Here is a 17965-nt window from a genome sequence, read left to right as displayed (position 1 = left end):
CACAGATCACTTGTCAGTAACAGCAACATGGCTGCTTTCAAATGGGTTTTGCAGAAAAATTACATTGGAAATAGGACATGCCCACCCAGGTCTGCTATTGAGCTGTTTGAGGGAAGAGAGGAAGCAGCAGAACTGAGCAAGGTGCCAAGCTCCAGAGCTCCAGCATTTTCTCTTAGGTTCCTTAAATCAACTTCCACCATGTGAAGCACCCACAGCTCCTTTAAAAGCCAAGAAAATTGTACATATTCAACATCAAAACAGTCTTACAAACACCAGCCAGCTTTGGGGATGAGAGGGGGGTTACTCATCTCTGTCACTGCCAGCAATCCCAGCTGTGGTGACAGCAGGGAGCAGCAGACATGTGCAGAACCCTAAAGGCACAGAACTGGGGTCCTGCACACTGTGGGAACTGGGAGAAGGTGTGGTCACCCAGCATTAGATGCTGGCCATGCCAAGCTTCTGATACTTGGGAATGAGAGAAAATACCAGAGACCAAGGGTGGACACTTGCCCCACCCCTGCTGCCAGTGAGGACTGCAGAGCCCTTTTCAGCACTGGCTGCACTCTGGGAAGGAGGCAGCAGAGCAGTCTGGGCCAAAATAAAGGACAAAAGGTTGAGCAAGAAACTGGGAGTGTCCCAGAATCACAGAACTGCTCTGGCTGGGAAAGCCCCCTGAGATCATCAACCCAACCATTCCCCAGCACTGCCCCACATCCCCAGGTGCCACAGGCACAGAGCTGTTAAACCCCTCCAGGGGTGGGGACCTGGGCAGCCCCTGCCAGGACTGGACAACCCTTCCAGTGAGAAACTTCCCCAAAATCCCCCCTGAGCTGCCCTGGCCCAGCCTGAGGCCGTTCCCTCTGCTCCTGTCCCTGTTCCCTGGAGCACAGCCCGACCCCCCGGCTGTGCCCTCCTGTCAGGAGCTGTGCAGAGCCACAAGGGCCCCCTGAGCCTCCTCTGCTCCAGGCTGAGCCCCTGCCCAGCTCCCTCAGCCTCTCCTGCGGCTCCAGGCCCTTCCCAGCCCCCTCAGCCTCTCCTGGGGCTCCAGACCCTCCCAGCTCCATTCCCTTCCCCTGGACACCTCCAGCCCCTCAATGTCCTCTCTGCAGTGAGGGCCAAAATGTGACCCCAGGACAGAGGTGTGACCTCAGCAGTGCCAGCACATCCCTATGTGCAAAGCTTCAAATTAAATATGTGACTGCACATCCTGACTGCAAAGCTTCAAATTAAACGTGTGAAAATCTGTGCTCAAAGCCAGCCTGAGGATGTCCAGCCCTGTTCCCACACTGCAGCTCCTGCTGAGCCTTCTGGAAGCTCAGGCCAGCTCCACTCTTCCATCAGCTTTGCCACAACGTCCCTGTGGCTCTGCCAAGGCCATCAGAGCTTGAGTCCAATCCTGCTGAGGGCCCCAAGTCTGGAGCTGTGGGTGCCAGGAGCCCCTGTGATCACATCCCCCCCTTGCTCCAAGGGCTGGGACTCGTGACCAATAACTCTAAGTGCACATTTGGATACAGCACCTTGCAAACAATGCAGTGTTTGAGGGACCTGCTGTTCCCCACCCTGTGTACCTTCAGCTCAACAAACCCATCTATTTATTATTTCCACAGTCCAATATGCAAAGGATCCCTTCAATTATGAGCAGGCTCACAGTGCTCAGCTCAGCTCCCACCTAAAGGACAAGAACATCTCATCTGAAGGCTGGCTATGAGCTGATCCTGCTCTAGATGATGAATTTTAGATGATCTAGAAGCTTGCCAAACTTCACTGAAATTAAGTGTCACTTTTATAGAAGTGAATTAAGCTTTTAAACAACCTTTGGGGTGAAGTGAGTGTTATCAGGCAGTAACACCAGGCTGAGGAACATGTGGTGATTGCTCACCCTGACAGGCCAACTGGAGTTTAATAGAGCACAGAGGGATGTGGAACTGGAGGGATGGCCAAAGTCACAGCTCCTGATTGCTCCAGAGGCTGGGGCAGGACTGGCTCAGCTCTTTGGAACCACACTGCAGCATTTCCACTCCATCCTGCAAATAAGAGTTTAAAAGTCTTTTCTCTGAAACTCAAAGAACTCAGGGACAGAGCCAGCTGAGCTCCCAGCACTGAGCCAGAACACTGCTGTCTGTATTCCTGGGGCACATCCCAGTATCCAGGGGCTCTGGATGTGCTTTGCCAGCTAACCAGTGCCAGACACACATCCAGTCTTCCCAAGCTCCTGGACATGAATGAATTATGTCCATAACTGAGCAATTCTGTTCTTTTTGAGAGCAGAGCAGGTCACCTGAATTTCTACAAGCACAAGTGTCCATATCAGGAGCTGTGTCACACCCCCTGCACTCTGTACAACCCTGAGAGCTGTGCTGAGGGACTGCAGACCATCCCAGGTGGCAAAATGTCCAGAACAAAACCCACAGACACTGAATCCCTGAGGTCAGAAAAAACCTCCCAGCCCATCCAGTCCAAGCTGTGCCTGATCCCCACCTTGTCCCCAGCCCAGAGCTCTGAGTGCCACCTCCAGCCCTTCCCTGGGCACCTCCAGGGATGGGCACTCCAAACCTCCCTGGGCAGCCCCTGGCAGTGCTGAGCCCCCTTTCCATGGGGAAATTCCTGCTGCTGTCCCCCCTGAGCTGCCCTGGCCCAGCCTGAGGCCGTTCCCTCTGCTCCTGTCCCTGTTCCCTGGAGCACAGCCCGACCCCCCGGCTGTGCCCTCCTGTCAGGAGCTGTGCAGAGCCACAAGGGCCCCCTGAGCCTCCTCTGCTCCAGGCTGAGCCCCTGCCCAGCTCCCTCAGCTGCTCCTGGGCTCCAGGCCCTTCCCTGGACACCTCCAACCCCTCAGGGTGTGTGCTGTGTCCTGAGGGGCCCAGGGCTGCCCCAGCACAGGGGATAAGCCCTGCCTGGCTGACACCTCAGATCTCTACAAGGAAGGAAAGGAAGGAAAGGAAGGGAAGGAAGGGAAGGAAGGGAAGGAAGGGAAGGAAGGGAAGGAAGGGAAGGAAGGGAAGGAAGGGAAGGAAGGGAAGGAAGGGAAGGAAGGAAGGAAGGAAGGAAGGAAGGAAGGAAGGAAGGAAGGAAGGAAGGAAGGAAGGAAGGAAGGAAGGAAGGAAGGAAGGAAGGAAGGAAGGAAGGAAGGAAGGAAGGTCCATGGTTGAAAAAGCTCCAAAAAGCACAAAGGACAAGACAGAGCCATCCTTCTCCAGGAGTGCAGGCTCTGGGAGCTGGGAAAGCTCCTCCAGGGCCCCCCTGTGCCTCCAAGCCCTGCTGGCTGTCCCAGGGCTGCCCTGAGAGCAGCCAAGTCCAGCTGCCACCTCTGCATGGGGCTAGCCAGCACTCTCCTGCAATAAAACCACTGCTCTGAGGCAGGGAGGATCTGCCACAGCTGCAGCTCAGGGCAGCCCCACACTGGCACAAGTTTTACAGGGAAAAATTCCCAATTTCCTGCAGCTCTGAAGGACTGCAGTGTAACAGGGTCAGAGCTGAAGGTCAGTGACAGCAGGATCCATCCCTACCACACTAAAACACAACTGCTGTGCTGGAGTCACCACCCAGACAAAGAATACTTGACAATAAATAATAACAGTAATAATAATAACAGTAATAACAGGAAGAAGAAGGAAGAAAAGAAGAAGAAAGAAAAGAAAGAATAAGAAAAAGAAAAGAAGGAAGAAGAAGGAAGAAGAAGGAAGAAGAAGGAAGGAAAGAAGAGGAAGGAAAGAAGAGGAAGGAAAGAAGAGGAAGGAAAGAAGAAGAAGAAAGAAGAAGAAGAAAGAAGAAGAAGAAAGAAGAAGAAGAAAGAAGAAGAAGAAAGAAGAAGAAAGAAGAAGAAAGAAGAAGAAAGAAGAAGAAAGAAGAAATGCCCCTGCTGAGGCACCTGTTCACATTACATCAGCATTTTATACAAATCTAGAAGAAGTGGGAAGTGGAATTTTTCAGATTGCCCAAGCATGACAAGAGACACCTCCAGGTTCATTCCTAGAACTGCTCAACCTTGAAGAAATTCTTACCAGGCCCACCAAGACCCATTTCAGATAGTCTCTTTGTTTGAGAAAAGGCTCTTCAGAAATACAAAAGGCTTGTGAATGGGGAAGGATTGCTCCCATGAGCTGAAGGCAGCAGTGGGACAGAAGCAGGGACTGCAGGACTGTCCCTTGTCAGCACAAACCCTGTCCCTCCCAAAGGGATGGGAGCTTTGGCTCCCAGCTGCCTCAGATCCCTGGCACTGTGCACAGCACAAACATCTTGGACACTTTCAGGACACAGTAAAAACCTCCTGGGGGCAGTGAAAGGGATTCAGCTGCTGCACAGACAGCCCAGAGCCAACCTAGAGCCAGGGAAATGAGACTGGCAAAGCTCAGGGGTGGCAGTGCCAGGAGCTACCACAACTTCCAGCCTCCCCAGCTGATCACAAGAGACCTCCAAGATTCTCAAAACCTGTGACTCAGATGTTTCTCTTAACCCAAGAGCACCTTTCCCTCTGAAGCACAGGGAATGCCTCAGTGATGCCTTGGCAGAGCCTCAGAGAGCACTGAAACCCTCACCTGCACCAACACCAGAGAAAATGCAGCACAACCTTCTGTACCTGAACCCTTTGTGTCCAAAAGCAGCACCAAGGCAGAGCATTCCCAAAAAGGGATCATGGGCTGCTTTGGGTTGGAAGGGACCTCAGAGATCAACCAGTCCAGCTGGGGATTCAGCCACCCCCATGGGAATGGCTCCCAGTGCCAGAGGGCAGGGATGGATGGGATATTGGGAATTGGGAATTGTTTCCTGTGGGGGTGGGCAGGCCCTGGCACAGCTGGGGCTGCCCCTGGAGCCCTGGCAGTGCCCAAGGCCAGGCTGGACAGTGGGAGGTGTCCCTGCTATGGCATCCCACTGGGTGGGATTTAAGGTCCCTCCAACCCAAACCAGCCCAGGATTCTGTGTGGCTGAAGTGCTGGGGCGTCACAGCACCTCCAGGGCAGCTGCTGGGGACCCTGAAGGGGCTCCAGGAGAGCTGGAGAGGGACTGGGGACAAGGGATGGAGGGACAGGACACAGGGAATGGCTCCCAGTGCCAGAGGGCAGGGCTGGATGGGATATTGGGAATGAGGAATTGTTCCCTGTGAGGGTGGGCAGGCCCTGGCACAGGGTGCCCAGAGCAGCTGGGGCTGCCCCTGGATCCCTGGCAGTGCCCAAGGCCAGGCTGGACATTGGGAGCAGCCTGGGACAGTGGGAGGTGTCCCTGCCATGGCAGGGGTGGCACTGGGTGAGCTTTAAGGTCCTGTCCAACCAAAACCAGTCTGGGACTCTGCAATTGTTTATTCACAGGAAATCTGCAAGCACTTGGCATTGAGCTGCACCTCAGAGTCAAGTCTGGAATGGGAGGTTCCACCTGCACAAGTCTCCTCCTGAAGCCCCCTGAACACACCCAGAAGGTAACAGACAGAACTGCTGCCTGCCAGGAGCTGCATCTCTTTTCTGTTCTGTTTTCCTGAGACACTTTTCAGTCATTCAGGGCACATTTCCTTCTCCACATTTCCATTTGTCTGAACTGTCCCCTTGTGTGGGGCGAGTGTCACCTTACAAAGAAAGCACAGCAAATTCTATCCTTGACTGAACATATCCTGTACTTTGTTCCAGCTTAGACTTAATTTCAAAGCTCAATACTCTCCAAAGCCCTGCCAAAATCTAAAACAAACCCAAAAAAAGGATACACTTCAAAATCTGTGTTTATTTTTATTTTCCTCTTTGTTATACATGGGGTTATTCTACCAGCTCTGGTAACACATGAGAGAAGAATCAGCCCCCTAAATGTGATTTATCCATCTCCTGTGCTCCTGCTCAGGTGCTACAGCAGTGCCAGCACATCAGAATTGCAGTCAGCTCTCCCCCAGTGGGTCTTAAGCATCTTCTGCTGCCTGGACTCCTTCCTTTCACCTGTGTGTTTGCCCTTTATTTACTGACATTTCCTAAAGAATTGATCTCTGTGCCTGGCTCTGTTCACTGTATTTATTCTGCTCACCACAAGTAATTTCTTAGCTAGCAGAGTAATTTTTAAGCTGCCCACAGCCAGTATTTGATTTCTGTGGCACATTCTGGGGACTGCAGCAGTGCCACCGATCCCAGAGCCAGCTGTGGGCTGCTAGTGCCACCTGGAGTTGATCAGCTCCTCCCAAAGCCTGCCAGAGCCCACACCCTGGAGCACAGAGCCTGCAGAGCCCCCAGCCAGCAGCACCAGCTCTGTGCCATGGCTTGAGATGCCATTTCCACACACTGACCCTTCCAAAGGCTCAGCACAGAGAGCCAGCCTGAGCTGGGCACCAGAGCTGCAGGAACCTTGGCCTGAGAAGGGCCAGCAAAAGCCACCAAAGCTTTTAAAAAACCTCAACCCCAGCTTGGTGAGCACTTGAAAAGCCCAGCCTTCAGTATTTTTCTGAAGTCAGCCTCTTGCCTTCCCTTCCCCACTAAAAGCCACAGGCCAAAGCACAGCTTTAGCTGCAGCACAAAGTCAGAGCACGACACTTTACGTGGCTGCTGAAGGCCAGACTATTTCAGATAAGAGCTGTCCCTTAATGCACCACTTGTCTTTGGAGACAAGGAAAACAGAGGTGTCCTGGGCACCCTGGGGCTAAATTGTATCCTTCCTTAACCAGTAAAGACAGAACCAACTGGACTGCAGCAAAACCGTCCTTGTGGGATGGAATAATTTATCCAAAGTCAGCAGGGTCAGCCTTTGGCATCATTAACCCACCCCAGTGTGCTGCCAGGCAGGGAGAGCAGGGATTTGTTTGGTCCTGTAACAGCAGGAGAGGGCAAAGCAAAGAGCATGGCACAAACACAGTGTGAGCAGCTTCAGAAATCTGGAATCTTGGAATGGTCTGACCTGAAGGGACCTAAATCCCATCCAGTGCCACAATTTCACTGTCCCAGGGTGCCCCAAGCCCCATCCAGCCTGGCCTTGGGCACTGCCAGGGATCCAGGGACAGCCACAGCTGCTCTGGGCACCCTGTGCCAGGGCCTGCCCACCCTCACAGGGAACAATTCCTGCCCAATATCCCATCCATCCCTGCCCTCTGGAGCCTCCTCAGCCCACACTCAGCTCTCAGGGCTTTGGGCTCACTGCTCCTGTTCCACTCGTGCCCCGTTGAGGGAAGTGCGTCAGAGCCAACCTGGGGCTGCTGAACAACCCCATGACATGCCAGGGCTGATGGAGGTGGCTGGCACTGAGACACATCATGTCTGAGCTCCAAATAGCTCAGGCAGGCAGTGAACAATCCCTCTCCCAGCTGCCAGCATCCAGCAGGATGGTTGGCTTCCCTCTGACCATCAGCGTCAATAAAACATTTGGCAGGTCCAGGAGCAGCTGTGACTAATGATGGCACCAACCCCAGCAGAGCACAGAGCCATGGTCAGCCCTGAGTCATGAACAGCCTGACTGCAAGGGACCACAGGGATCATCCAGTGCAGCCCTGGCCCTGCACAGACACCTCAGCAACCCCACCCTGGGCACCCCTGGAGCAGCCTCGGGGCTGTGCCCATTCCCTGGGCAGCCTGGGCAGTGCCAGCATCTCTTTCCCTGAGATCCAGCCTGAGCCTGTCCTGGCACACAGAACAGTGTTTGGTTTTTTGTTTGTTTTACAGGAAAAGAAAACCCCACTGTGTTTTTCTACTTTCATCTTTCCTACTGAAACAGCAGCTCGAGACTCCCTCTAAAGCTCACCAAGGATTTAAATGAGAAATCAGGAACACTGCAAAGGCTCACGAGTCCTTCACCCTGGACCAAACCCTCCTGGCACCCAGGCCAAGCAAAAGCAACTTTGAGCCCAAAAGGGACTGTGTCATAAAGTTACAAGCAAGCCCAAAAAGGAAATGTGAAACTGGGCTGTACTCACCAAGCAACACATGGAAAGCTTGTTTCCATTTCCAGTTTTGTTCATTTCTTTCTGGCTGCCCGGGCACACAGAACGGCTGAAGCACCACCAGGAGCACTGCAAACCCAACCAACCAGCACTGCCAGCCTCTGCCCCAGGGCACTGGCACTCACCCAAGCCTCAGAGCTGTGCTGCTGCTCCAGGCAGAGCTGGGCACTGATGGAAAGGGAACTGGGATTGTGTTGCCTCTGGCTGGACTTTCAAAAGCAGCTCTTGCTCAGCATCAAGGTATCTTGCTGTTATCAAGGTATCCTGCAAGCAGGCAGCTCCAAGGGCTCAGCAACCCGATGGAGAGGCTAAATTTAGCCAATATTCAATGCCAGGGCTAAAATAAAAACCTTTGCTTGAGCACTGCTCCCTTAACATCGAGGAAGGTATACTGCTTTGATGGTGAATCCACAGTGAGCACTACCATGGTCTGAGGAGATGCTGCTCCAAGGAAAACCTCTGTTATGCAACTGCAGAATCAAAGAACAGCTCTCCCTGACCCACTAATACTAATTTTCTTTCTCTTGGGCTAATTATGCCCTCAGGGATACTCTTGAAAAGACACTGAGCCTGCACCCAAAGAAACCAGTTGGTGCAAAATAAATGAGATCATCTTTTGACTCCACTGCACTTGTTATTTTAGGGGGAATGATGCTGAGGGAAGAAGGGAATTGTTTTATTTTTGAAGCCACAAAAGCCTTCCTGGTGTGTTATTTACAGGAAAAAATGTTATATGACATAAAAAAAATCCAATGCAGCTTCTCTTTTTCACAGCTGAGTGACCACTGAAGAATTTGGTGAGCAGCAGAGGAGGGAGAGCTGGGAGAGGCAGCTGGGCTGTGAGGACACAACAGTTTGGAGTCTTTGAAAGTGCAGATTTATGTAAGCAGATCCTACCAGTGGCTCCAATACTGGCACTGCCATGAGCACTGCAGGAAGGGAAAACCTGGACCCACTTTTCTGGATAATGAATTCCTGTCTCTGGAGTGTCACAAGGAAATCAGAGCTCTCTGGGGAGCCTTCTTTGAGTCAAGAGAATTATGGTAGAAAGGTGACCTTCTCTCCAGCACTGCTTTATTTTCCAAATGGCCACTTTGTACAAAAGCACAGTTCCATTCACACCCAAACCCAAACAAGCAGGGAAAGTGAGACTGAGCCAAGGGGAAATGCTCCAACCATCACACAGAGCCAGCACAGAGCACTGCCCCCATCCCCTGCTGTCTTTAGAAGCAACTGAATAAATGAATAAATAAAAACAAAAGGCTGCCACCTTAAACACAAAACAAAGTCAAAGATAAATTAAATGCAGTCAAATACATGACAAACAAAACCAAAGTAGCTGCCACCACAGCACAGCCTTCAGGAGAGAGGCTGAAAAGATGGACTGGCCCAAGGCCTGCACGGGGCCATGAGGAGAAGGCAAAGTCCCTGCCACTCCTCCTGAGCCCCTGGGTCATTCCTCACAGCACACGGTCACACAAGGGCTCTTTGCTGTGCCAAGGCTGATGCCAACCCAGTGACCAAGGCTGGGCAGAGCAGTGCAGGGCTCAGCCCTGAGAGCAGCAGGGCTGGGCTGCACAGCAGGACTGGCCCAGGACACGCCAGCCCCCAGCCCTCAGTGACACAGGGACATTATCAGGAGCTCCAGGAGAGCAGCCCAGGCCAGCCCCATCCCTACAAGCGCTGAATAAATGTGAGGATGTGGCTCTTGAGGTCATGATTTAGTGCTGAACAGGGGGGTTGGTGGTTGAACTTGAAGCTCTTAAACACCTTTTGCAACCTCAACAGTGCCATGATAACACTGACTTATCACCAAGTAAAGCACACTGCATCCCAAGGGAGAAAAGAAGCCAGACTGAACTCCCTGCAGTCTCCATGTGAGCAGCAAAAGGGAGCTCCCATCAGTCCCCTCCTGCCTCTGCCACTCCCAGCTGAGGCTCCTGAACTGCAGGGCTCAGTCTGGCTCTCCTCATGTTGGTCCTTTGTTTTAAAAAAAGACATGAAATTCACTCCAACTGCTCTCATTGGAGAGCTGCTGATCTTTTTCAACATCTAGTGGATGGTTAAAATTAGTTTGAACTGCTTCCTTTTCTGGAAACAGTGTTTCAGCAACAAATCAGAGTTTGAAACCGAGGTAAAAACAAGGGACTAAGTTGCAAAACAGATGCAAAGCTGATCTTTAAATATTCCCTGACAAACCTACACCGTGGGAGCTGCAGTGTGGGACCGTGGGCACATCTCTCAAGCTGCCCCAGCAGGTTCATCAAGCCCTGGGAGCTCCAGGCACTGCAGGAGGAGCTGCCCAGGAGGCAGCAGAGTGTCCTGGGGCATGAGGAAGAGCATTCCCAGCAAGGCAGGGTGATCCTGTCCCTCTGCTCAGCCCTGGTGAGGCACTCTGCAGTGCCGGGCCCAGTTCTGCCCTCCACAGCTCAAGAAGGACCAGGAGCTACTGGAGAGGGTCCAGTGGAGGCCACAAGGATGATCTGGGGTCTGGAGCATCTCCCTGGTCAGGAGAGACTGTGGGAGCTGGGCCTGCTCAGTCTGGAGAAAAGAAGGCTGAGAGGAATCCCATCAATCCATAAAATACCCCCAGGGTATCAGAGGATTGTGCCAGGCTCTGCTCAGTGGTGCCAGTGTCAGGATGAGGGGCAGCAGCCATGAACTAAACCACAACCACCTCCATCTCCACATGAGGAAGAACCTCTTCCCACAGAGAGGCAGAGCTCTGGAACAGCTGCCAGGACAGGCCGGATGTCCCTCTATGGCCACCCCCCAAAGCCCCTGTGCCACCTGCTCTGGGGGACCCTGCCTTGGTGCTGCTGGACTGGGTGATCTCCAGAGGCCCTTCCAGCCCCAGCCATGCCGTGTGTCCTGTCCTGTCCGTGGGTCAGGCCTGCCACGAGGGCCCAGGGCAGCCCCTGCCCCCCCAGAGCCCCTGTGCCATCCTGTGCCCAAAGGCAGCTCCAGGCTCTGGGCTGTGCCTCACCTTGTTTAGTGAGTGCCTTCCTCAGGGCTGGGGTGATCATCTCTCTCCTCTCAGCTCCAGCAGCTCCCTCCTGCAGCTCCTGCTCTCTCTGTTGGAAGAATCACAGGGAATTAGAGCCAGTTAGAGCCAGGCCTCACCTCAGACACTGGGGTACAGCCACACACCTGCTGGACTGTGCCACACAGCAATTCCTGCTTCCCTCTAATCCTGCACCCCCTCCTGTCACTGACATCTTTTCATAAAAATCCTTTCTTTAGGATTTTCCCTTCTGGGAAGCTGAGGCCCCAGAGAAAGAATGTAAACAATGGTTATCTGCTGCTGTGGAATGCATCAGGTGCACCTGTGATTGGCCCATGTTGGATGTGTACAATTAATGGCCAATCCAGGACCAAGCTCTCTCTGGGACAGAATCAGAGAGCTCCTTTGTTATTCATTTCCTTTTCTGTTCTTAGCTTAGCCAGCCTTCTGAGAACTTTTCCTTCTATTCTTTTTAGCATAGTCATAATGTAATATATATCATAAAATAATAAATCAAGCCTTCTGAACATGAGGTCAACATTCTCATATCTCTCTTCATCCTGCAACCCTTGTGACCACTGTCACACCACCCCTCTGCCCAGCAGAAACTTAGGATGGCAAACTGGAAAAGGAACACCCCCAGCACACCAGATTTGTCCCATTGACACAGCAATAATTCCCAAGGATATTTTAACAACCAGGCTGTGGAATCTCATCCAACAGTGACTGCAGGTTTTAAGCCCCAATGTTTCATGAGGGCACAACAACCTCACAATAACCAAACCAGCGTGTGCCTGCACCACCAAAATTCAGCCACTGCAAGACCTGCAGGAAAAGGCTGCTCCCTTGCCCACAGCCCCTCCTGTCACAGATATCTTTTGTGAAAAATCCTTTCTTTAGGATTTTTCCCTCTTCTGGGAAGCTGAGGCCCCAGAAAGAGAATGTAAACAATGGTTATCTGCTGCTGTGGAATGCAACAGGTGCATCTGGGATTGGCCCATGTTCCATGTTTACAATTAAGGCCCAATCAAAGACAAGCTCTCTCTGGGACAGATCAGGGAGAGCTCCTTTGTTATTTTCATTTCTTTTTCTATTCTTAGCTTAGCCAGCCTTCTGAGAACTTTTCCTTCTATTCTTTTTAGCATAGTCATAATGTAATATATATCATAAAATAATAAATCAAGCCTTCTGAACATGAAATCAAGCCTTCTCATCTCTCTCTTCATCCTGCAACCCTTGTGACCACTGCAACACCATCCCTCTGCCCAGCAGAAACTTAGGATGGCAAACTGGAAAAGGAACACCCCCAGCACACGAGATTTGTCCCATTGACACAGCAATAATTCCCAAGGATATTTTAACCACCAGGCTGTGGAATCTCATCCAACAGTGACTGCAGTTTTAAGCCCCAATGTTTCATGAGGGCACAACAACCTCACAATAACCAAACCAGCGTGTGCCTGCACCACCAAAATTCAGCCACTGCAAGACCTGCAGGAAAAGGCTGCTCCCTTGCCCACAGCCCCTCCTGTCACAGATATCTTTTGTGAAAAATCCTTTCTTTAGGATTTTTCCCTCTTCTGGGAAGCTGAGGCCCCAGAAAGAGAATGTAAACAATGGTTATCTGCTGCTGTGGAATGCAACAGGTGCATCTGGGATTGGCCCATGTTCCATGTTTACAATTAAGGCCCAATCAAAGACAAGCTCTCTCTGGGACAGATCAGGGAGAGCTCCTTTGTTATTTTCATTTCTTTTTCTATTCTTAGCTTAGCCAGCCTTCTGAGAACTTTTCCTTCTATTCTTTTTAGCATAGTCATAATGTAATATATATCATAAAATAATAAATCAAGCCTTCTGAACATGAAATCAAGCCTTCTCATCTCTCTCTTCATCCTGCAACCCTTGTGACCACTGCAACACCATCCCTCTGCCCAGCAGAAACTTAGGATGGCAAACTGGAAAAGGAACACCCCCAGCACACGAGATTTGTCCCATTGACACAGCAATAATTCCCAAGGATATTTTAACCACCAGGCTGTGAAATCTCATCCAACACTGACTGCAGGTTTCAAGCCCCAATGTTTCATGAGAGCACAACCACCTCACAATAACCTGACCAGTCTGGCTGTTTGTAGGATGGCCTTGGGACAGCCCGCGCTCCAACGGACGAGTCTGCACTCTTCAGATTTTCAGTCTTCAATATTGTTTATTATCTCTTATCTACAAAGTTTTCTCCCAGCCTGACAGAGGGCTGACAGCAAGGCAGCCAAGGGCACTCTGACCTCCCACTGGGCGGTTGTCTATTTTTATACTAAAATCTACGTATATCATATTTACCTTTACCTTCCAATACCTTTTACCCTTATTAACAAGTGCACATTTAACATGAACCAACCCCAAAGTGCCAACATCACCACAGAAAATGGATGACAAGAAGAAGAAAGAAGGACAAGACACACCCTGATTCCTCCATCTTGTCTCCATAACCCCCCTGTACCAAAATCCCAAAACCTGTATTTTCACCCTGTGAATAATTAATTCTTACACCTCTTATCCCCAAGTGATTCTCTTGTGCTCATACAGGTGGCACATCCCGTGCAGGGTCAAAATCCAACCACCAAGCACTTCTGGCAACATTCCAGGATTTCTGAGCTCCCCACAAGGGTTGTCTCGGTAACTCTGGACATCTGGAGTGATGTGCTGAGTTCCCACAACAACCAAACCAGGGTGTGCCTGCAGTGCCACTCCCAGCACTCGCCAGAGCAGAGGAGCCCTGGAGCAGCAGCCACCTGCAGCACCAAAATTCAGCCACTGCAAGGCCTGCAGGGAAAGGCTGCTCCCCTCCAGCAGCAGCCAGGGAAGGGGAAAGGGAAGGGGAAAAGGGAAAAGGGAAAAGGAAAAAGGGAAAACGGAAAAGGGAAAAGGGAAAAGGGAAAAGGGAAAAGGGAAAAGGGAAAAGGGAAAAGGGAAAAGGGAAAAGGGAAAAGGGAAAAGGGAAAAGGGAAAAGGGAAAAGGGAAAAGGGAAGGGAAAGGGGAAAGGGAAAGGGGAAAAGGAAAAGGGAAAAGGGAAAAGGGAAAAGGGAAAAGGGAAAAGGGAAAAGGGAAAAGGGAAAAGGGAAAAGGGAAAAGGGAAAAGGGAAAAGGGAAAAGGGAAAAGGGGAAAGGGGAAAGGGGAAAGGGGAAAGGGGAAAGGGGAAAGGGAAAAGGGAAAAGGGAAAGGGAAAGGGGAAAGGGGAAAAGGGAAAAGGGAAAAGGAAAGGGAAAGGGGAAAGGGAAAAGGGAAAAGGGAAAAGGGAAAAGGGAAAAGGGAAAAGGGAAAGGGGAAAGGGGAAAGGGGAAAGGGGAAAGGGGAAAGGGGAAAGGGGAAAGGGGAAAGGGAAAGGGAAAAGGGAAAGGGAAAAGGGAAAAGGGAAAAGGGAAAAGGGAAAGGGGAAAGGGAAAGGGAAAAGGGAAAAGGGAAAAGGGAGCTGCTTCCACACAGAGATAACCCTGGGCAGGAGCTCCAGACACTGGGATAAAGTCATGGGCAGGAGGAACAAACCCTGGCACGTAACAAGTGGTGACTCCCCTGCTGTGTGAGTGTCACTGCTGAGACTTTATGGGTATTTATTGTCTCATGTCTGCACAAAGAAGCATCAAAGCAGAAATAATTACTTGGATATTTCATGCAACTTGTAATCTGTCAGTCCTTTATGGCTTTCATTGAAGGAGTTATGGATAAACAACAAAAACCAGCAGAGGACATTTTGTCTTGACGGTACTGAGGCTATTTCACATCCAAGCCTCTTTTGTGCCAAAGCCATGGAAAAGTTAATGGAAATGCTTTCAGTTTGAGTCTCCTCACCAACTGTCAGCATCACTAAGGAAACCAGTGCTCCTGACTTGCCAAACTGCTCTTCACAAACAGGGAGAGGAGGCTGCCTGCTCCTGCACATGAACAGACTGCTTCTGCACCTGAGCAACAGCTCAGAAAATAAAAGGTGCCTCCAAAGAAAAATACATCTGAATATTAAAACCCACACACAGAGAAGTTCAAGGACAAAACAGAGCTCCTAATAAACACTTGAGAAGGAAATAGGAGAGTAAAACATTCAGGGACAGAGATTATTACCTTCCCTACTCATTTTGGATATAACTGCCCACAGCCTCAGGGATGTTGTTCAGAAATGTATTTTTCAACAACCAGTACAACATGGTCCTTTCTGAAGGAAAAAGCTGCATCCACCATCTACTCCCTTCCATTCAGCTTCCTGAGCCTTTAGGCAGGACTTCATTGGCTTCTGTAACACATCAAAACTCCCCTGGAAGCCTACATCTAATAATTAATTGCCATTTAGTGGGTTTTAAAGCTCATTTCTTGAGCCTTGATCTTAATTTATCAGCAAGATCTTCAACAGTAAAATATTAATATTGCTGGGAAAGCTTCATGCATAAGGAAGGAAGGAGATAATAGATAAAAAACTTCATCTTCCAAGTGTTAAATAAGGAGCTTGTCCTGCCACAAGCCATCAATTAACCCAGGCCACAGGCAAGGCCCTACCTTAGCACAGACTGAGACCTGGGCTAGAGGAAGGAAGGGGAGTGGAACCCAAGGAGCTTTAGGGTCCCTTCCCACCCAAACCACTCCCTGATGCTGTGATTTGGGAGCCCCTTGAAGTCCTGAGCAGGATTTAAACATGGACACATCCTGGCCTGTGCTTTAGCATCTCAGGAGAACTAAACCTCCATTATGGAGCACATCCTAATGTTAAAAATGCAGTCATTGAATTAATTACAAATGAGAGACCCTATCCAAGAAAGCCTCCAAACACAAAGTCCTTCTGCATGGAAAACATTTCCATTTCTACCTCCCTGCCACTGCAGCACCTCAACAGAACAACATCCAATTCCTCCCTGGCAAGGCAGAAATACAGTTCAATTATCATTTTCCCCTCACAGAGAGGATCACAATTCTCCTGCCCACACCCTGATGTGAGAGCCTGTACACAAAATCATATTTTGTTTTTCCCTGCCCTGCAATACCTGACCTGCTCACTTTGCCAGGGGACTGGCTGCACGTACTCCTGGTGGGAAATGGAATTCACTGCACAGGGATTTCCACTTATTTGCTTAATAAACCTTTCAGATCTGTTATTGAGGGTTGGAGAGGAAGGGAAAAAGGTGAACTTTGCACAGAGGAAACTTCTCCAGTTGTGGTGATTTAGTAGAAAGCCCTGCAGTAAATCCAAGGCAAATCACTGTCTTTCCATAACAAATGAAGCAAGCAGTGACAAGAGCCTGCTTTTCAGGCCCTTGAAATATTCCACTGCCAAAAACTGGAGGTGCAGCTCACAAAGGAGGGGGCCAGAGATGAGGAAAACCTCTGGATACCCCCTGATTCCTTGGAAGGCTCAGCACAGCTCCACTGCAGGCTGGAGGGGTTTGGTTGTGAATAAAGGCAGCTGAAGCTCAGCTGTGATCCCCTGCTCTGCAGCTGAAAGGAAAAGGAATCCTTTCCCTTTCCCTCTCACAGGGAGCACAACAGGCAGCACAGTCCCAAGGCAAGGAAAACACAAATCCATGGACCCTGACAAAGCGAGGGCCTCAGCATTCCCTGCCCCAGTTCAAATCCCAGTGGTTCAAAGGGCTTCATCCAAATCTGCCTTCCAAACTCAAAGGTGACCACCAGGATGTGCCACTGCCACTTGTCCTCCTCTCTGAAGTGCCCTCTCCAGCTCTGGCCCCTCAGCTTGGGAAGGACCTTGGGACACTGAGCACATCCAGAGGGGCTGGGAACACAAACCCTGTGAGGAAGCCCTGAGGGAGCTGGGGGTGCTCAGCCTGGAGAAAAGGAGACTCAGGGCTGCCCCCATCACTCTGCAGCTCCTGAAAGGTGCCTGTGCTCAGCTGGGGCTGGGCTCTGTCTGCAGCAGCACTGACACACCCAGAGCACACAGCCTCAGGCTGCACCAAGGGAAATACAGGCTGGATATGAGGAAGAAGTTTTTCACAGAAAGGGTGATAAAGTTCTGGAATGGCTGCCTGGAGAGGTGGTGGAGTCCCCATCCCTGGGTGTGTTTAACAAAGCCTGGATGGGGCACTGGGTGCCAGGGTTCAGTTCAGGTTTTAGGGCATGAGTTGGACTCGATGATCTTGAAGGTCTCTTCCAACCCAGTGGAAGAGACTCTGTGAATTCTGTGATTCTCCAGGATGCCCAGGTGCCCAACAGCTCCCCGTGTTTCCCACTTTATCCATCAAACACTCTTCAAACTGTGCAGGGGGGAGAAAAATAAAAAAGACCCTGAAACTCCACACAGAGGCTGAGGGAGCTGGGGCTGGTCAGCCTGGGGAAGAGGAGGTTGTGTGGAGACCTCACAGCACCTGCCAGGGTCTGGAGGGGACACGGGGAAGCCAGAGAGGGACCCTGCACCAGGAACTGGGGGGACAGGACAAGGAATAACAGGTTCAATCTGACAGAGGGGAAATTAGAGTTTGATATTAAGGAGAAATTCTTTCCTGTGAGGGTGGGCAGGCCCTGGCACAGAGTGGCTGCCCCTGGACCCCTGGCAGTGCCCAAGGCCAGGCTGGATGTGGCTTGGAGCAGCCTGGGATAGTAGAAGGTGTCCCTGCCCATGGAACAAGATGAGCTTTAAGGTCCCCCTTCAAACCCAAACCATTCTATGATTCTCTAAATTAACTGAATTTAGCACTTTCAGCCTCATGGCTCTATTTACTGATGTGCCATGGCAGGGAAAAAAAGCTCTCCCAAAAGCTTTTACTCTCAGAAAAAAAATAATTTACACCCAATTATGACTGAACTTCTTTCCTGCTTAACCTCCCAGTGGTCACACAAAGGGAAGCCCTGGCCCTGCCACAATTTACAGCCTCATCCATCTAACAAGCTCCAGGACCTTTTCCCAAAAGAACAGCACAAGCATTAAGCAAACAGGAACATAGCAGGGCTGGAGCCAGCACTAACAGAACAGCACTGAGGGAACGCTGGCCAGGCTGTCAGAAAAAGCTGCCTGGCAGCAAGAAGGATCAGCAACACTTCCCCAGGAGCTGGGGAATGAACTATTAAAGTTCATGA

The 17965-nt window shown here is 50.7% G+C and overlaps 1 protein-coding gene across 2 annotated transcripts in view; it reads right to left on the bottom strand.

Moving 5' to 3' along the window:
- The window catches only part of LOC131091638 (S-adenosyl-L-methionine-dependent tRNA 4-demethylwyosine synthase TYW1-like), a 106661-nt gene that overhangs the window by 74584 nt on the left and 14112 nt on the right, over nt 1–17965 (bottom strand). For both annotated transcript variants that reach the window (XM_058037812.1, XM_058037811.1), the window contains exon 9: nt 10878–10965. In XM_058037812.1, the coding sequence (XP_057893795.1) occupies nt 10878–10965 (88 nt within the window). The remainder of the gene's footprint in view (nt 1–10877; nt 10966–17965) is intronic.

This window comes from Melospiza georgiana, chromosome 19 (genome assembly GCF_028018845.1).
Source record: "Melospiza georgiana isolate bMelGeo1 chromosome 19, bMelGeo1.pri, whole genome shotgun sequence".
Classification (NCBI taxonomy): domain Eukaryota; kingdom Metazoa; phylum Chordata; class Aves; order Passeriformes; family Passerellidae; genus Melospiza; species Melospiza georgiana.
The sequence above is the reverse complement of the archived record's forward strand: the minus strand, read 5'-3'. Positions and strand labels throughout refer to the sequence as shown.